The 21820-nt window shown below is 35.5% G+C and overlaps 1 protein-coding gene across 2 annotated transcripts; it reads left to right on the forward strand.

Annotated features, from left to right (window-relative positions):
- Positions 1-819: 819 nt before the first annotated feature.
- On the forward strand, positions 820-21367 carry LOC120330203 (uncharacterized). 2 transcript variants are annotated; one of them, XM_039397063.2, is made up of 21 exons: positions 820-1048; positions 1773-1839; positions 2259-2559; positions 2967-3062; positions 4282-4547; positions 7481-7639; positions 8178-8318; positions 8739-8801; positions 9062-9227; positions 9914-10089; positions 10512-10649; positions 11474-11677; positions 11902-11949; positions 12329-12606; positions 16101-16269; positions 16735-16879; positions 17792-17877; positions 18671-18766; positions 19469-19583; positions 20246-20343; positions 20778-21367. In XM_039397063.2, the coding sequence occupies exons 1-21, from the start codon at positions 1011-1013 to the stop codon at positions 20889-20891; spliced, it is 2964 nt and encodes a 987-aa protein (XP_039252997.2). In that variant the 5' UTR covers positions 820-1010; the 3' UTR covers positions 20892-21367. The 2 variants fall into 2 exon arrangements, 1 of the variants encoding a protein (XP_039252997.2); XR_005567818.2 differs by lacking the exons at positions 17792-17877; positions 20246-20343; positions 20778-21367.
- Positions 21368-21820: the final 453 nt, after the last annotated feature.

The following is a 21820-nucleotide window of genomic DNA, read 5'->3' on the forward strand; positions in this document are numbered from 1 at the left end:
GACACCTATTTCTGTATTTTCTAATTCTAACTTTTGACAAACGTGTACCGGTCAGCCGGTGCCAATGCCGTGGCTGTCACAAATCGGTCTTAGTCACGAATAAACACACACGAAATGCGAAAATTTTATAAACAACTGAACACATCGTGCTGAACATCAGACCATTGAAGGTGTATTTTCAATGATCGTGACCTATTCAACTACGGGTCAAAAGTTTTGTCTCCAAACCCATGGCATTGCGTAACACGTGTGCGCAGCGCAACTCATTATCGGCCCGCAAGCGAGGGAACCGCACGAGTCGTTTGCCATAGATCGCCTTTGCAAATAGAGTTTTAGACGATAGAATTTTTACAAATTTTCGCCAAAGCCCACAGAACAGAAGCACGGATTTAGTGATTACATTCCATACTTTTTCGAACATTTGCGGATTTTTCTACAACTAACAAGAAATGAAGAGAATTTCAGTGCTGCCGAAACTCACAATGTTGGCTCACTGTCGTGACAAGAACTAGAAGAAAATGAAGAAAACTATAGCATTCTCGCCGTCTTCGATGGTGAACCAACCATTGGTACGGAAATAGTTAATTTGCCAATTTACTGTTTTGGATGCATGAACTTGGACAGTGGAGGAATCCGTGACAGATCAGAGATTATGTGAAACCCCGCTGCACCGATGAGGAATTACATTAAAAAAGTTACGGAAATTCGAACTTCCGAACCCACGGTGCGACGAGTGCCTTCCTGCGTAACACGCTGTATATCAGGCTCTCAATTCCCTTTTTCTTTTCCGCGCGGCCAGACAACATAAAGTAGAAAGAAGAAAAAAATCTATAAGGAAAGAAAGCAGCCCCGCCGGTAGTCACGTGATTTAATAATCTCCTCGTGTAGTATATTGCGCTGCATGTGGAGCGGGTCTCCGTCAGCCACGTTCAACGAGTTTTTGATCTCTCTTGTACGGTCAGGCGAATTCAGACGGCTTATTTACCGAAGAAAGCTTGGGAGCATTGAAGATGAGTGGATACTTCGTTCATGGTGGAACACAATATGCGTGAGTCAAAATTGATTACTTATGACGTGACATAGGTATCGTAAGACTTAAATTATCATGTATCCGTGTATTCTGTCGTCTGTGTATTTGCTTTTGCAGTTTTGAATGAACTATCTGACTACAGTTTCAGACTTTACCTAGGCTACTTCTTTCAATTTTGCGATGGAATTGTACCATGGTCATTGATAAGCACAGTTCAGTAGTTAGTCTGATATTTCTGAAATTTATGGCATTGTCAGATTGTACCATTCCAGGCATTTCGTCCTGTATACTGGTATTGCTGTATTGGAATGAATTCAATCATATAAAACTCACTGACTCATGACTGCGCATTGACCATATAGCCTATTTATTGTGGATATTTCAATTTGATTAATGCTGTAATGTGGCAAGAGACACTTGTATGCCTAGAAGTTATTATTATGGATTTTAATGGCGTATATTTGTGTAGTTTCTAAATAAATATGCAATGATGTTAAGTAATCTGTCAATCCACCGAAAGTACTATATGCAGATATGTCAAAGGTACTGTACTGTGGATACCAACATACTTTCTGAGCATAAATTTATCTCAAAGTCTTTCTATTTATTTCAATAGTTGCTGGATATTAATAAATGCTTCAATAACTATAAATCTCAATCTTTTTCTTTTCATTGAGAAGAAAAGATATGTGAACTCCTTAAAAATTTTTTGTACGTAATGTTAAATATTTTTATTTTCCAGCTACAGTCAACAACCAGCTCAGCAAACTGCAGCTGCTCAGACAGCAAGTTATCAACAGCCAGCTCAGGTAGTTTTCTGTTGACATACTCATACTATATAGTCTGTGAAAACTGCGATGTACATAAACAGGATTTGCTGCTTGTTCCATTGTTGCTAAGCTTCCATAAATGCAGCTTTTTAGTAATTCTAATTTCAATCCAAACTCATTTTGATGTCACAGATATTTTTTTTTTTAGGAAATTTTTTATCTCAACTTCTTGCTCAACAAGATTGAACGAAATACTGTAGTAGGCTACTATTTTTTCATAAACAGTGTGGAGTACAAATGAATTTGAGATGGCTTGAGACTGCCTACTCAATTTATTGCCTCCATTACCGGATTTAAACCTGAGATTTTTGACCTGAACTTGCATATGCAACATATTTGTTTTCTGTTATCACCATTGAGCACTGATATTTATTTATTGTCGATTTTGATTGTTTCAGACCACCCAATTTTATCAAAGTACAACATATCCTGCTGCACAGCCACAACAGACAACTAGAACTGCTTTAGCTGCTAACAAACCAGCAGTTGCAACTGGCTCAATCTATGGCACAGGGTATAGTTCACAAACACTTGGTCAAACTGCTGCATATTCTAATCAACACGCTGCTGCCACAACACAGTCATATGCATATGAGTCAAATTCCTACGGTCGTCAAACGTCAGCTGGAGCAAATTCATATGGAAGAACGAATTATGGCACTTCGGCTGCCAATAGTGGATATGGAAGCACCGGATATGGTAAATTGATCGTAGTTACTCTGATTCAATTTAGGTAGTAACCCTTTTGAGCATTTCCTGACTTGAAAATTCACTTGCATCAGCTTTCAAAAATGATCCCAATGAACACAGTAATCATTTAAATGAACAGACTTATTGAGTTGATACTGATTTATATGCCTACAGAGAGTATAAGTGTCAGCAGCGGTAATCATTTTTAGTAAATTACGATCAGGTCTTGAATCACATACCTGTTATATTTTGCAATGATGTATAATTTTATCTGTCAATCCACAGAATGTACTTTGTGTCAAAGGTGCATTGTTGTTGACATAATCATATCTGAGCAAGGTTTTTTGGATTTTTTTTTCACTGACTAGCCTTTAATTAATTACCGGTATGTAAATCAATCGATTCAATTTATTCAGGTGCTGCGAAGGCAGAAGACAAATATACCGGTGGGAATACTTTTACAGGATACAGTAAGCCGGCACCAAGTGCTGCAAGTTATAGTTTGGGATTAAGTAAGATCTATTTTTCAACTTTATTGAGTTAAAAGGATTTGCTTCATTCAGGATTTTCTGAATATTCTTCAATTGGAGGCATGTTCAGTAAAATCATCCACTTTTTTGGTTTGTAATTCGATCATCAGCTATTTTAAGAATTGTTACTAAAATGTTAATTTCAGGATTTAACATTGTGCAACAATGCTATCAAGGTAGCCTTGTTTACGGCATTGAACAATACAATACATTGCCTCTGCACTATTTACAAGGCCCTCTTGTGTGGACATCATTGATACCTAGAATTTTGTGAACTCCAATTGTGGAACACTGGATTGATTGACTAAAATCCATTCACTAATTAATTGGAAAGATCACTATAGCTAAGTGATTTCTAAATCAGCTAAATCGCTTCTGATAATTAATGCTTCTGAACACAAAGTTTCAGAACCAAAACAAGGAGTACATTGGTCTTGTAATAAAATATTAATGTACTTGATGAACTACTAGAAAACTTCTTCATAAAATAATTTGTAACTACTAGTATATACTGAAATGAGATGTGACTTTGTCTTGCAATGATGTTAAGTAATCTGTCAATCCACCGAAAGTACTATATGTCAAAGGTACTGTACTGTGGATACCAACATACTTTCTGAGCATGAATTTCATCCAAACGCATCATCATTCAATTTAGGGATGCATATATATATCCCTTTGATATATATCCCTTTGATTCATGTAGTTCCAAAAACCATATGATATTTGCCGAGTATTGCATAGCCTTTTATGGCAAAATTGACTGTAAAAATTTGGTTTCATATTCTAGATCAGGGCTACTCAACTATTTTTACCGAAGATCCGCATACAGAACTTCAAAATTATTTGGGTTCTGTCTTTCCATAAATTATATTTAGACATTCTTAAACATGCACTTACTCGGCCGACTAATGATCATTAGCTAATCAAGATTGTTTATTGTGGTGTTATAGTTCTTTCCATATATATATATATATTCAAATCTATAAAAGTGATTTTATAAAAGGAAATTTTAAAAGTGGGGCTAATGATCCAAAATAAAGAATTGGGCGTAGTCCGAATTGGATGCCCGAAAGGTCCGGATTCGGACCGCGGTCCGCCTGTTGAGTAGCCCTGCACTAGATTATTTGGCATCTCTATTTGTTTACTTACTAACGAAATAACCAAATTTAAAATTCCGACCATCTTATCTCTTATTTAGCTGGAAACTCCCTTAGCTCTGGAGGCAATAGCTCTTATTTCACACAACCCTCACAACAACCCAGCTACAGTACATCCTATCCTGCTATTTCAACATACAACAAGCCAGAAGAGGCTTCATCTTCACAATACTCGTATGAAAAAGCCCTCTATGTTGCGGCAAACCAATACTACTTGAACAAGAAGAATGAAGCTTCAAACAGAGGAGGAGCAGGAAGGGGTGGTGGTGGTGGCCGAGGGAGGGGTCGTGGCGGCAGAGGAAGCTTTGTAAGTGCATTGTTGTTCCACTTGTTTTCTGTCTGTGTACACACCGAACAAAAAACCTTACTTAAAAAATGTGTATCCCAGAACTTCATTTATGTTCACTAGATCAGAGCAGTTTCCTTGATGATTGTATTTGTATGAACTATCTATTTCTTACATTAATCGGTACTTATCATTCTATTCACGATCATATGCAACTAAATATTTTTTTTAATAAAATAAGTTTTGTTTGAGGATGATAAGAAGTTTCAAGTAGTTTTCTACTAGAAATAGTCATATATTCAAATTTTGGATATTCGAATTTTAAATATTTAAATTTATTTGAAGTTAAGATATTCTGAAATATTTCTCAAAATCAAAAATTTTACTAGATCAACGAACCACATTTTTCCAGGGATGGCCATTTCCGAATACTAAACTATTCCGAATACATTCTAAAATAATGTTTTCGAATCTGGAATTCCGAATACATTCTAAAATCGAAAATAACACATTTTTGTTTTAGTTGATTAAAACCCAGTAAATTAGGAAATAAGCTTCAATAGAAATATCAGAATGAAGCCACAGACCAACAGTATATGTACACAAAGTAATTGATAGTTTATAGCTATTATTAAAAAATAATAGCAACTTGTGACACAGTCAGTTTATTAAAATTATTCACTTTGTACAAATGACCATATGAAAAGATAGCCAAGGAGTTGTAGAGAATAGATGACCATGACCACCACTGCCAGCCATTGAGGTGTATATAACCTTCAATGCTGCCAGCGCGCAGCCAGGATTTTCGAAATCGGAAATTCTCATTGCCGCCTGTAACACCCACCGCGATTCCGCGCTCGTTAAAAAAGCCGTCTTGTCAGCGTATAATGATCATTCTGTTACGTAAAATATTCAATCCATGACAACTACGAGATTCTAAAATATCTTTATATATTAATTTAATGTGTCCAACATAACTCGCGGTTGCTTATTCTTACGTCAAAAAAAACATTACTATTCGGTCCACGGCAATCTGTGACCTAAAATTACGAGATAAACTGCTTGATGTATTTAATTTTAATATGTATTTTTGCAATCTTGCCAACTCGTTATCACCGTTAGAAAAATCTCAAATAATTATATAAAATCCTGTTTAAGTGTAGAGAATAATTCATTTCATACAATGAATATACATATAAAGTTTAGCAGTAAATTAAAAATACATATTCATCGCCGCGATTATGCCACCTGTTAAAAGAGTCGACTTTTACAACAAATAATATAACAACGAATATATATTTTTCTGTTGTGCAAAGTGATGAATTCGTGACCGACATGGGCATATTTCAAATGTCTTGCTCTTATTAATTTAATTGTCTTCAATTTAACCTGCGGTTGCGTCGACAAAATAAAATCCTCACCACTCTTATATACCATTGCAATCCGCGGCCATTAAAAATAAAAACGTGAGGTAAGCTGTCCGATTAAATATTGTTTGTATTCGTATTTTGCGAATTCGGCAAATATTTAGATGTACTTGTTAACAGTGACTCCGCTCGATCGAAATGCTCAGAGTAAAATATCTCAAGAGTAAAATTTATTTCATCACAATAAAATTGATTGAATATACTTTAGATTAATTATATTATATACATCCTCACAACCAGGGAAAAAGTCGCGTTTCAAACCTTGTATCGTGTTAACCCGAAAATATTCGACGGCAATTTAAAGTAATGGATAAACAGGCAAATCCCGGCCTCAAATAGTGACGATATGTTTCCAAACGCCGACCAAACATAATGTGTGCCGGAGGCACACGAAATTTTGCGGTTTTCACTGCTTAGAAAAGCGTTTTTTAAATTTTCGCGGGCCTCAATAAAACTTATGTTGTTTACGGTTTTATTTTCTGTATTTTAAATTGCCGCTTGCGTTGCGTTGTCTTTAGAAACTTGCCGCCGATGAACGTATTTACCAGATTCACAATTCCGTGCGCGTACAAAAATAAAATAAATGTTATCGTGGAACAAATTTGTGGAAAATTTTCGAATAACACAAAAATAAACACAATAACACAATCGAAAAGGCGTTTACGGGCCTAATTAACACGTTACGCTGATGAGTGATAAAAACAATCACGCGCAAGTTTCTATCGAGAATGTTTTCATTCAACGGAAACGTCTTGAAAGCGGCGTCGAAAATGTGTGACGTCACACAAATATCCGATATTCTTATGAACGTGAATTCCGATATTCGAATGATGAGATATTCGAATACATTTGAATACTTTATTGGAATTGGCCATCCCTGTTTTTGACAAGATTTTTTTTACCAGCGTTGGACATCCCTGGCAGACACTTTTTGCATGTCGAAAGCATTTATTATCTAAAAGATAAAGTCAATTGTTAATCTTGCACTAATTAAGCCGACCCTTTCTTCAAATTTAGTTAGGGTGTGCATACGGTGCAGACATAAATATGGAGGCGAATTTCTATCATGTTTGGGAATATTTATTTCACATACAGTATTTGCCTCCATTACAAATTCCTGATATTTCATTTGTGTTATATGACAGTTGTAAGCTTTGTATTCTGTAATACATTTGGTAATGCAATTAATTATTATATGGGAGTCATACTGGCACGGTATGGTATTGTGATAATGTATAATCCAGTTAATTATTTTCTATAAATTCTTCTTGTACGACATGATATTGCTGTATTGTATTTCCCCCACAGTCCGTTATCACCATTTCTTTGTTCAAGATGGTTGTTCGTTTGCTGTGCTGATGCCTTGATTGTGGTTTTATACTCGGAATAAAATACTTATACTTAATTTATTTAACTCTGGAACAAGTTAAAACTAGCAAAGGTATTTGCATTGTTTGTTATTCAAACACTCAATACTGAGCGAGTTCTCGTAGTTTCAACATTCAACAATTGATGAATTCATTACAGGGTGGCAGTGGAGGTGGCCAAACTTCGACTGGCCCAAAAATCATCAAAGCTACTGAAGTGAAAGCTTATCTTTATGCTTGGTGTGGACAAAGAAGATTGAAGCCTGAATACACCATAGAACCCTGTGGAATGCCTCCTAGGATGAAATTTGTTTGTACCGTGAGTTGGATTATTTTACAACTTTCTGTACAACGATGAGCCCTACACTCCTGAACGTATTTTCTTGTGCCAATTACACCATGTTAGATTTGTCACTGGCCCTATATCTCCCTATTGACTTTGTTAGTGGATCCAGTATTGCTGAAGCAGTTTAATAAGCCTTTGTCGAGGTGTCAGCAGGTGCATGTTGGCCAACAGGCTTCAAGACACCTAAATACAAATGCGTCTGTCGATCTGCCGGCTCTACATGCATTACTGGCAGCCTCTGGATTTGCTTTTGTGCAATCTGGATCTGCCGCAGTGTCAATTTGCGAGCTGCATGGTCAGTGGACGTCATGACACGGTGATGTATTTTGGCACAATCATAAAAATATGCAATTTCAGGTTCTGAGCACAATCTAAGCTCGAATTGATAGAATTTTATGATATGGAGTTGTTCGATTTTATTTCTTAATTATCGTTATTCGTATATATTGTCGTAGTTATTTTGTAATTTGAGGACTCTATTTCTTGGAACTAATATTTCAATCCGTTCCAGCTCAAAATCTCTGGACTAGAATATATTGCAAAAGTGACTGCTGCAAGTAAGAAAGATTCACAATCGAAGGCTGCATGGGATTTCTGTGAACATCTTGTTAAGACTGGTTATATGAAGGAGTCTGAATTACCCCAGAAACCAGTAAGTTGGTTTTTGAACAGAATATTATTACAGAACAGGATTACACATAAATTAGTATTTTGTCAATGTACAGATTAAATTTTCCTGATTTAATATCAAATTTGTCTCTTTTCGCTGTATTAAGTTAAATATATGAATCATTTGTAGCGGGCCCAGTGACTTTTACAACTTACCCAATATGCCCAATATGGTCGGATGTGACATGTTTGAATCGACTGCTTTGCAAAGTGATCAATTTAGATGAGGAGACCTATTATGCTATAAAAAAAATTTCACAAATATTACAATTATTATCAACAGCACTCTCCATAATACTCGATATAAAATTCAATTTATATTAAATCTAAGCTCGGAGGGCTATTTTTTGTTTAGGATTTGTCTCAATCACAATGTCCAAAATATATGTTTTGATTAAAACAGGTTGACCCTGCACCAAAAGCACCTAAAGCAGAATCGGAAGCTGTGTCAGAAACACCGGAACAGGTAAAGCTCCTCATTTCTGTATCTATTTATTTTAATGCAGTCTGGCACGCTCCTAAGATTGGCACAGCAGAGATTGGTTTACTCTATTGAGAATCAAAGCGTATTTGACATCGCCCATTTTTTAATTGACTGCTTTTATTGTTTCACTAAACAAAATATGCTATATATTTGGAACCTTGGTCTGGATAGCTGTTTCCCTACCCAGTTTACCCTGGAGTTTGAGCGGTCCATATCATCAATTACATCATTTTTCTTACAAGGTTGAGGAAAACGGGGGATGGACTTTGGAGAACTGCAGACAACGTTTGAATCAATTCACCCAACGTTGGAGAATTCCATCAGAGTTTAAACATGAAACACACGGACCAGAACATGCTAGAAGCTTTGCAGCTGAATTGTCACTGAGAGTTAAATGGCTGGATAAAGGTAAGAGCACTACATATGGGAACATTTAATATTTTCTGGTGGCTGCTTTTTGATCTGTTGCTCTACCTTGAATGTGGTAAAGTGATTAAAGAAAAGCAAAAATTGAAATCGATATCGTGTAGCATGTTGCACTGTTTCGTGTGCAGATATGTATAGGGATTTATCTAACATTCCCATTCTAGCGTTTGTAGACTATATTTTTTGTTAATTGAGTAAAGGTAATAAATCATACAACCATAGTATCTGTAAGCTGACACTAAATAATTGGTAAGATATTGACTAACAGTTGCACCCTCACACTTTTTCTCTATTTATGGATATTTAAAATACATGTACTCTCAAAAACCTTCTTTCTTTTCATTAAATTCTTCTCTTCGTCTATTTTGGAAGTCCTTATTTTTCTCTGACGATGGAATACTTTTATGTTTTGCGCATTTAAATGGGTGTCTAATGTCTAATGTGCATAAATTTGAATTATAGTAATACAAATGAACTAGAAGATAATTAGTAATCTACCGCAAAGACTAAGTAACACTTCTCCCCCTGGGAGGAACGATAACATTTCCCCCTGGGAGGAATTACTCATCGGTTGGGATACATTGCGCTAGGGATTTGCTAGTTCCTAGATGAGATAATAGCCTTGTATCGACTGAAATTCTGAAGTTTAGCAATTTGAATTATTCCAGAATTCACTGCCAAGGAACGTGGAAGTAACAAGAAACAGGCAACAGCTGTCTGTGCACTGGCAATGTTGAGACAATTGTACAAAGAAGGTCTCGTCGAAAAACAAGGTGACCCGATAAAACATCCTCGGAGGGGAGGAGAAAAGAAAGAGGCAACTAAAAGAAAAGCTGATGAGGAGGTTCGTCCTTACTGCATGTGTTTATTTTTACCACAAAGTCAAATGAAAGTTCATGTTAAAGTATTGTCAAGTAATAAATTATTAACAAATTGATTGTCTAAGGAGGTATTTGCTAAGTGATTTTCCAAATTAGCTATATCGCCTTTATCATGTGCATCAGTTTGTTGGATGTCAAATATCAGATATTCAATGTCTATTGCTATGGATCCAGTATGCTTCTTGTAGTTTTATTTTATGCCAATATGCTCTTTGAATCATTCTGTTTGATAGTATATTAGTTCTTCATAATAAAAATACTCACCAGATCTAATTATTATTTACCCTTACAGAAACCACTAGGCAATCAGTGAGTCCCAAGCAAACCCGAATTTTTTTTTGTATTTTTTTATTCTGTTGATGATCATTCAGCAATGTATTTTCAGTCTAATGGATCAGACGACATTGATGAGTTTGGGAACTGGAAGTTAGACGATAGCAGACAACGCTTGCATATATATTGTCAGTCCACAAATCAACCTCTCGATATCAAGTACACACCTGATGATAATACCCCACCCAAGGTAAATAGCTTTGCTATCACAAGAAGTCTATGGGTATTGTTGATAATAGTGACCAGTTTATGACACTGTGACACTCTCACTTTGAGTGATGTTTCGTAACATTCACTGATGGGGAAAGCACTACTATTTATGAGATTACTGTTTTGGCACTGCTCATTAGCAGCCTACCTATATCAATATTTGTTTCATTTCAGTCTTTTAGGTTCCAGATTATTCACATCCTTACTTTTTGGAGCACTAACGTATGTCTCATGTCATTATTTTGACTTCGTGACTTCGGAAGGTGCAACATTAAATTCATGATGAAAATGTGTAGCGTAGTATACTGCACCATGTTTTCTATGCATAGGGAATTATCGTACATGTCATGCCTTGCAAATGTGTTTGGAATCAACTCTTGTTGAACATTACACAAATTAAAACATATTCAATATTTTGTATTCGAAAATATTATTTTTGATTGTTTTCATCCCTCGCTGTGACAAACTAGAAATAATTTCCAAAAAAAGAATAAATTAAATAGTCTTATGTTACTCGAGTAACCTTCCACGAAGCAAATCATTATTTTGTATTTTCGACATAGTCCTGTGATAAGTGGGAACACACTTGGCATTGCTCTTGATTACCCTATGCTGCTTTGCAGTTTCGAATCCTGTGGCTGGGGATAATGTGTGATGATAGCTGGACTCATGGCTGTTGCTGTTATAGGTTGGTTCCATACTCAACCTGGACTGGTTACCATAGAGGCCGTGGTTTGCCATAATTGTGTCGTATCATCGACTTCCCTATCCCTTGGAATAACATGAAAATCCTATTCTTCTCAGATGTTCACTGCCTCGGTTTCCATCAATGTGTCTGTCGACAGTGAGGACAAGACATTAGATGCTTCATACACTTGTGCTGGAAAGAAAATAGCAGCCCAACATGTTGCACAACAAATTATTAAACAGTTATACGATCTGTCACTAGTGGAGCCTAATCTTGGAGTTCAACAATCCAAAAAGAAGAATCCAAGACCTAGAGGCCATGTAAGTATAAAGACAATTTTAACTCTAATATCAGAGTTATCACATTATTGCTATCATATGCTAGGCAGAACAGTAGCATTAAAACAGACGAAAATGTTACACATAAATTTTGTATTCGAGACTTTTCAGAAGATGATACTTTCCATTTATCATCTATCATTTTGTTTAACTCATTTATTCCTGCCTCTGATTGCTAAGCATTAAACTATTAATTTTCACACCAGGGTGAAGTGTTCGGAGCAATGGATTCTCTTGGATTTGGTGGACCTATGGTAAATCATTTTTTCCTGTTTTATTGGCTGTATTTCGTTCAGTTTACAATATATACAATTTACTCCAAATTCCTAGTAATTTGTTTAACAATTTTTTTTATCCTTGTATAGAAAAGTTAACACGATATCTTTCATCCTAATTGTAAAAACTACAGCTTTGAGGGTTTTAGGTATCGAATCTTCATGCCATGATATTCCATTACTTATTTTTTTTGAGAGAATTCGCTCTCGAGTACTTTACACACAGGAGTAAAGAGGACTCCTATCTGAGCCAAATATGGGGACTACTAAAATACCTAGAGATACTGGCAATCATGAATACCTGGCTGATTTTAGCGAAAACTATTTAAAATTTGTTAAACTCTAATTTCGTTTACAGTTTGGTGGACCAGGGCCGATGTTTGGACCATTTGGTGGGCCTACACCTCCGATGCAACGCAAAACACCTTATGAAGATGCAATTATTTTTGAGAAACACAAACGAATTTATCCTACAGAATTGGAACTCAGATTGATTGAAGACACTGTTCGAACGATTGAAAAATCATTGAAGCAGGTTTCAGATGAACTTTCCGATGCCATGGCTGCTGACGGAAAGAAACCAATCAAACAAGAAGTGAAACAGGAACCTGATGAAAAGGAAACTGATGAAAATAGGTATGTGGATTTTCTAGTTGAATTGAAGAATGACTATATATGTTATTCACTGTGATTCTGCTTCTGGGTAAGTATCTTGACAATACGTTGTTAAGAATTTTTATGAAATATGTATTAATTTTTTGCTGTAATCCAGCCAAACTAAATAGGCGTTGGGATAAATATCTCTAATTTTTATGGATACTGGCAATGTAACACTTATTTTAATGTGAATTTCGTTAAAAAGAATTCATCTTTGCTTTTTACACAGCGATGTTTAAAATAAATCGAAACATTATGAATCTGAAAGGCGACAAAGTTTTGTAGCCATGGATTACCATAATTAGTTCTTTTACAAGGGACAACATACAATAATTTCCCATAGTATATTCTATATCAGGCCTGCACAACATACGGCCCGCTAGATACTTCTGTGCGGCCCGCAGGTGATTTGGAAACATGCCACTTCTCGGGTCTAACAATCAAAGCCGGCATTGTTATGCAAGCGCGCCGCTACTCAGATCATATTCGAAATCGTGAGATTTAGGTTTTGCACTAGTTTCAATAAATATCAAACTTTGTTTGAAATTGGTGTGCCCTTCGCGACCACTAAAATTCGTCGCTCGACCCCTCGCCCCCCAGTTTGGGAAACCCTGATTTAGATATCTCAGTATTCAGACTGAATCACGCTTGAAACAATATCGGTATACAATCTCACACCCATTAGTGCATATTAGCAACCTATTAATAATTTATTATTTTACATTATTTTTTACTAGCAGTTTATGAAACTGAAGTTTATTTTTTGATTCAAATTTAGAACCTAAAAAACAATTCCTTCATTTATGAATGGTGCAGGAATTCTCGCACAAAAGATTTTGCTATTTACTGTAAAATTTCAAATAAATTGGAGCAGATTTTGTTGAAAAATCTAATTTAACAGACAGAAATATCCAATAATGGTAGATATTAGGCTTGCACGTAATTGACAAAAATCAATTCCGTAATTACGGCCAAATCGATTACGTAATGACCCCGTAATTTCGATATTTTTTTCACGCATTTAAACCTATCATAACAACCAATTGAATCCACTTCTATTCCGAATGGGACATCGAAGTTTGGTTTTCATATTCCCGGCAGTACTACACGCCGGCGACAGGTGTTAAAGACAAATATCAAGGAGTGAATTCAAATTAATTTTATTCTGATTTTTATCTTTTGTGTTAGCTTTATTTTCCCTTATCACATTTATCACCCAATTTTATGCGATCAATTTTATCATTACCGACACTGGTATACGGATATTTATGAAACGATAGTTGACTTTTTTAAAATCGTATTAGCGTATTAATAGGACTTTCGTATTAAATAAAAATTTCGGGTTTCAAATTTAATAATCAGACTTGTTATTTCACCGTTTTTATACAATATCCGACTTTACTACTTAGTTAGCATTTTATAATAATTATTGATGCCGACTTATTGACGATATTCCGATTACCATGCTTCATTTTACATTAAATCATTTCGCGGCCTAAATATTATAACATTATTTGCGATAATTCAGATCAAATACTAATTATTTGCGCATAATTTAAATACCGTACTTATATGACATGCCTTCTCCGGAAATACAAAGTTATATCGCAAAACAATGCATTTTGTGACATTTATTTTGCACTCACGAAAATATTAATTTATTTTTCTAACTCAAGTCGACAATCCTATCGGCTAAGATTGGCACAAGTTTGGTCGAATGCTGGCGGTATTCGAGACGATGATAAATCAAAATAATTGCCGCATTTGGTGAAGACATTTAATTAATCATATTTGGCCGAAATATTGCGAGGAATTGTGAAAAACATATTGAGCAAGGCCAAGTCTGGAGAGATATTTAACGATAAAACCGGTAACAGAACATCAAGATTCTGTAATAGAAAATGGTTCTCGCGCAGAATAAACACGGGAAATCCCGTCGTTTCTCTGCCGGCTCAATCGCTTTACCGATGCCGAAAAGACTAAGTTGCGTTGGTTCATTGCGCAATTTCTCTTCCGTCGTCATATTGCTGTTTGATAAGCGCGACACTAATTATCACGGCATTATCTACGGTTAATATGTACATTGGCCATGTTAGATAAGTTGATAGTAGATTAGTAAATGGTAACGCGTTATGCCTTCCCCACCTGCGTGACAAGAGAGAGAAAAACGGCTGCGAATACCGGAACTCTAACTTCTTCTACTTATTAAACTTTAATTTTTTACAATCGATGGAATTGACTGCTCTGAAAAGAGCTCGTTTCAATTGCCAAAGCGCTCAACCAATAATTACGACTTTACGTAATTCGTAACTTCGCTTCCGTAACTCGAAATAATTCCGTAATTCCGTAAATCCGTAAATTACGTGCAAGCCTAGTAGATATGAGACTAAATAAATTGTCATACATATATTTGGGACGTTTTCACAAAACTGAACCTGAGTAAAATATTTTTCTGCAGTCAGTTTTTCACTGCAACATGCAATACCTAATTCTAATAAAGAAGCCCGCAAAGAATTTTTTAGGCCCACGTCGTGGTTGAGATTTTTCCAGAAAAAACTAAAATAGTATGATGTCAACTATGAGTTTTATCGTGTTATTTGACATCAAGAGTCAGATACAACAAACTGTTGAAAGTAAAACAAAATACCCCCGTTATATCACTTTACCACCACCAGTCCACCACTCATATTTTATTCCATTGTAATATTTAAATTGTAAATCCAATCATTTCATTTCGCGTTTTCATTATGACGAAATAAACAAGTTTCGGTCAGATGGTGGAAGTGTGCAGTTGTGAATCATAAGATGAATATGAATCATGTGCAGTTAACGCAAACTGGATTATTATAAACTTATGGATCATTACACAGGGGAAAATACCATGTTTATACTAAAACAATTTGCCACGAAAAGGTATCGAAAATGAAATTTTCACTGATGAAACAGAAATTTTACTTAGACAAACAAAACTTGTGAAGATTCGATGAAAGTAAGCATTGCCATAAGTGAGATATTTGCTAAATCGATGCGTCCTTTCGTTGATGGTAGCTTCATTAAAGAGTGTATGTTGAAGGCTTGTGAAATAATTTTTTAACAATGAGAGTTAACAAATCAGCCCTTCGCACACGACCAACGGACGAGAGTTTGTATGCAAACGCAAAATAAGGCCAAACATAGTCTCTCACCGCTACAAAACGGTGCCAAGTAACCAACACAAGTACCGTAAATGAATATGTTTCATGTTGCTTGGTGTAAAATTCAAGGGTAATTTCAACAATATATTCAGATTTACTTTGTTAATTTACAATTTTGTATATAATTTGTTAGTTTGCGGCCCGCGTCGTCAATAAATTTCAAAAAGTGGTCCGCGACTTATTTTCAGTTGGAGACCCTTGCCCTATACCTTGGTTCATCCTGTCCACATCTGTGCAATTATTGAACACCTCGTCGAATTCTCTATTGTTTTATTAAAGTGACAAAGAAGATAAAAGAATGCTTCAAGGTGTTATGAGGGTTGGATCGCTTGCTAAAGGATTGTTGTTAGGTGGAGATGTCTCGGCTCAGCTGGTCCTGCTTAGCGTGAATGTACCGACTACCGGAATGCTAACAAAAATTGGGTCCATATTGAGCAGAGTTCTAGAGGTAAATTGCGAGGTTTATCAGCATGATGCAAACTAGTATTTACTATGTGTTTTGGTTGGAGGCCAGAGTCACATGTTTGACTGTGACAATTGAGTGTCCTACATGTGCTAAGTGTTCTCCTAGATTAATTGTTGAGTACATATCCACTGGAATGCTTTTTCTGTGCTAGCTGGTCGCTGTATCTCAAACATAGTGTAATTGATAATAATAGTTATAACATTATGTTTCATCCGAGAAATTTGATTTTTCTGAATTAATAAAAGAAACTTATTTAGCAATTATTGACTTGACCTCTTCATATGACAGCATTAGAATTTTTAAAAGAATACCATAAATATGTATCGATTTTTGGTGGTGCACAACATGCCAGTAAATACCCGTTGGAACCATACTTTGTATTAATTGTAATTGATATGCACCAATTTGTTTGCCTTAATAATATTGGGAAATATTTTTTATCTTTAGGAGGGAGGCCAGAAATATTTGGTTGAAATCCGACTTCAAGAATGTATGATCACTATTATTTCTCCACCTGAGATGAATGATAAAGATGAGCCAGTCAGATGCACTGTCAGGGTTTATCTTACTTCACCCTTGATGCGAACTCTTGGTTTGTACTTTTACGTTTTATTCTTATATATTACTACCGTAATTGTTAATAGGGATGTCCATTCACATAATATTCCATTTTCTATTACTCTCTTTTGCAATAATCTGAATTGATTTGAGCCAAATTTCATTTTTGAATTTACTGTAAATTGTATGGTAAAAGCAGTAATCTTTATTTTACTACATTTTTGGAATACAAAAGGTAAATTTTTTGGACATCCCTAATTGATAATCCGATATTAGACGACTGAAGTGATAGGAAAAGCTGGGGAGCATATCTAAGGTATAAATATATTGAGCAGTCCTACATGAGTTGATATTTGTTGGCTTCATTATCTTATTTATCCTGAGAAACGACGAGAAAAAATTACATAGACAAAAAAAAAATTGTTCTGGGGCTCAGGATATTTACTTCAAACCCATAGTTGCAAGCTTCTCAACTCCACTTAGACATTAGGGCTTTGCGGCTCAGAGATGTTCAGATATTAGTACAAATGCAAATTTCTTTATGTGAATTCAAACAAATTTGTAATGAATCTGATTTCATTGTGGAATATCAATCTTCAAAAGTTTTTTGTTTTTAACAATGTCTCTGGTAAAGAAATTCCTTGCTAAGTTGGGAAACATGATTTCGGTGTATCTACGTTGCTTGCTTCTTTGGCTTTGAAATTCTGGTATCTGGTATACTACGTTTTGGTAGAAAATTTAGTTTTGTATCCAAAGTTAAATAAAATGGTTCAATACCATACTGAGGGAAAGTTCTTCATTAGCTTTGTAGCGAAATTCATTTCTAACGATTGCTCCCCATATTTTCATGTCTGAATCTTGCGAACAACGCACGACACACACACACGTCAATACGTTGCGCGCGTTTGTGTTGCGTGCTGATGTCATAATCATCACTACTCAATAGAACCAACCACTGGGCCTGCGGACATGCTAGACAGGGACAAATGCCTCCAGTCCTTGGCTGAACTTCGACATGCCAAGTGGTTCCAGGTTTGACTTGATTTTTTGTGGGAATGTTTTCGTTGTTGTCCTTCCTTGGAATTTGAAGACTCCTTCTTTTATATTTGGGACAAATCATAATTTTACAAATAAGATTTTATTGAAAATTGACCAACATTCCAATTTTGCTGAACTTTTTAAAAACAACAATTCAAAAATGATTTGTATCGAAATTTGGGCAAATTTGTCTTAATGATTGGCACAATAGCGAATTTGCTGAAATTTTGTTGAAATCTTAGCAGCATTTCCCATTTATTAGAGTTCTTAAAAACAAAGATTTGAAAATGATATGTATCAAAATTTATGGAAAAAATATTTCTGTGCTTTGAGGATTCTCATTTATGTATAATATTTTCTGTGGCTTTTACTTTGTATTCGGTACAAAATGTGACTTTGGCTCAATTTTATTGAAAAATGACTTTCCAATTTATTAAAGGTCCTAAATACACCAAATCCGAAATAATTTGTGAGTTTTTGGGAAAAAATTTGATGTGTTTTGATAAATTCATTGCCTAATTGATAAGTATAGGTTTTTTATTTGTCAAATGAGTGGAGTATTTTTATCGCTTGTTCCAAATTCTATTGGACAATGTATAAAGTACTTTGAACCAAATCACTTGTTCCATAATGGTTGTTAACTAATTCCTATAATGTTAGAAAAATGTCATTTCTTTTTTGTAATAAGAAAATCAAAATTTTGTACTCAGTGAATCTGTAAACTTGGTACTTGATCGTTATCATACCGAAATGCGATTCCCATCATTAATTAGTTCTTGTGATATAGGCTTGTGCAAAAGGAATTCCATCGTGTGTCATCTTGATTAGAATCTTCAAGGATATGAAGAGAAGAAATTCGACATGGAATCCACTATCCGACTGGGTATGATTAGCCATTTTGAAATTTATTTTTCATAGAAAATTGTACAAGTTCAGTGGTTCAGTCTGGATCTGTATTTGATAACTATACAGAGGTCGCCATTCTATAAAGTTTGGGAGAAAATATCCACCTTTCAAAACTGTTATGATAATTGGTTTGATACCTCTAGCGTGGGTTATTTTTAACAAGTTAACAATGTGCCATCTTTTAGCCATTAGATTTTAGTTCTTTCAAATGTAAGGTTTTGGTAGTTGTTCAGCTGCAAGTCCTACTTGTTTTAGTATATATCGTTAATAATGGAGGCCAGAGTCACATGCCTGACTTTTATAAAAATGTCCTGTATGTGCTAAGTGTGCTCCTATATAAAATGTCGGGTACATATCCACTGGAATGCTTTTTACCGTGCTAGCTGGTCGCTGTATCTCGAACACTTATGTATTTTGGGTTCCTGAAATTCTTTTGCTTTAGTTTGGTTTCATTGATAACTGTACTCGTTTAGTTAACAGGACTTACTTAAGCTAGGCTGGAGTGTAGAATTTTTCTCTCCAAGTATTTAATTTGATGCCTTATAAATTATTCAACCACTTTCTATTGGTAACCCTGCTGCTACAAGAAATTTGATAAGGATTATTGGAAAATCCGCTGTTTTTTGTGGACTGTTTTGCTATATTCAGTCTTATATACTTGCTCATATATATATTTCAGGCTCTTGAGTTGGTCATTGAGAAAGCTCTCCGCACTTCGTTGTTCGGACAACTGACTGTGGGAGAAGGACTGCGACGTGTACTAAGCTGTTTATCATCTGGAATATTGCTTGCTGGTAATATCTTGTTTTTTCAATTCCCATTAATTTTTTTCAATTTGATCTCATTGCTTCTGTTTGAACTCAGTGTCACCTATATTCGTCAGCAGGGAGGCGAACTTAAATGAACGACATGGGGAAAGTCAAATAATTTGGATAATAAAATATGTTTTCAATAAAATGTTTATTGAAGCAATTTTCAAAGTGCAGGAATATCAAATAAGTCCTTCATTGTTTTGACTGCTTTGTCGTGTCAAATAAAATGTGGATTAGAGATTAACTTAAATCCAAATCAATAATATTCCACATGTATTTTAAGATTTAGATTTTTACTTTTTGTATTTAAAATCCAAAATTGGTGACAGAACCTCTATTGTAAAGGATCCTTCCCTATCTCTCTTGTCCCATATTTGACTTGTTCGTTGATATGTCTTTTCATTATAGATTTTTCGTTAACTTGTAGAGGTTTATCGTACTTGCATATCTTTTATAGTGATATGCTTGTGCTATCCGCCTCTTACAGAAACCTATTACGGTGACTTTTCTACTAGCCGATGTGTTGTTTGAAGTGTCACATCGGACGATAAAACTCATACAGATTTTTTACCTACTTGTTTTAGTTTATAAAGCCTTTTGGAGGTTGAGTAGAAGCATAAACTTTTTTTAATTTGTTACTACAGACAGTGGTGGCCTTTACGACCCGTGTGAAAAGACACCAACAGATGTGATTCAGTCTATGACACTGCAAGAACGAGAAGACGTCACCGAATCTGCTCATGTGAGTTATATTTCTGTTCTTGTTTGGGGGGGGGGAGGGGTTTAAATGACTATGACATGGGAATTTTAATACAAGTGGGTGAATGGAGGCCAGAGTCACATAACTGACTACGATAATTGTCTTTTATGTGCTAAGTGTACTCCTATATAACTTGAGTACTTATCCACTGGAATGCTTTTGTTGTGCTATCCGGTCGCAGTATCTCAAACACCATTTCATTCATGATATTTCTGGGAAATTATTGAAGCGTTTATGTATTACATCACTGGTTGGGCATTAGTATAGATATGCTGTACCTGGCAGGATTCCTTTCCAAACCATCAATTTAAAACGCTTAGCCTCCCTGCTTGATATAAACTGATTTGGATTGAAGGCATTAACTTAATAATTGAAGGCATTTTAAATGGTAAGATAATCGCTATTTTGTCATTCAGCATGCACTGAGAATGCTTGTGTTCCGCCAGACTCATAAGATATTGGGAATTGAACCCTTGCCACAAAGAGTCCGAAGGAGCACAGATGGGGATTCAACTATGGAAACGATTTAAAGAAAGACAATTTCAGCATGGGGAACTTTTATCCTAATATTGTGTTGGTTCCTCCAAGAATGTAATTCCATAAGAACCATAACCATGAAGTTGTGGATTATATTATTGTTTTTACTTCATTTTTTATTTTGTTTGTGCACCTTTGTCCATTTTCTTTATCAGCCACATGGCAGATTTCATTTCGTTCTAATCTGTGATTTGTAACTATGGTGGAAGATTCAGGCCATTGACCAATCACATGATCTTGTCACACTGTAATCTGCGTCCGGTATTTGACTTGTCACTTGCTTGCCATCTAACACATCTGCGGAAATGAATGACTTCTTTTTTGATATAAAGATGGGCATAACTTGAACACTTTGCGCTTTCAATTTGTGTGAACATTATGTGGTCTCTGGCTTGTTTATAATATGCTACACATGGATATTTAGGACTCCTTCATTCCTTTTATTCAATGAAATTCTGCTTCATTGGCATTGCGTTGTCATTTAGATTCAAGTTAAACTGGTGTGTGGCCTGTTAAGTTATAATGCGAAGAAGAATAGAAAGCCAATGAGTGTCTTGTGTTGTGATGGTTCTATGGAACGGCCTTGGTGTAGCAATGCAAGTCTTATGCCTGATGTTGTGTTGCTGCTGTTAAGTTGGCATGTTTTAATTGTAGTCTTGCAACTCTTTGAGAATATGGAACACAGCTGTTTAGTTAAGAAAATTTACGAAACTCGACAAGCTTTGTTTTGAGCCATATTCAATAGACACTTGGTAAGTTTAGTGGTTTTAGAGCAGGGGTGTGCACCATTTTATGCCAGGAGGACGTATAACCAACTTCAGGCATCTATCAGGCCCCGCAACAAATTTAGTTTTTCCATGTACACAACTAATTGAACAATGAGGGATTATTATGTCACAATATAATGTAAATAAGCGTTATG

Source organism: Styela clava, chromosome 12, assembly GCF_964204865.1.
Source record: "Styela clava chromosome 12, kaStyClav1.hap1.2, whole genome shotgun sequence".
Taxonomy (NCBI): domain Eukaryota; kingdom Metazoa; phylum Chordata; class Ascidiacea; order Stolidobranchia; family Styelidae; genus Styela; species Styela clava.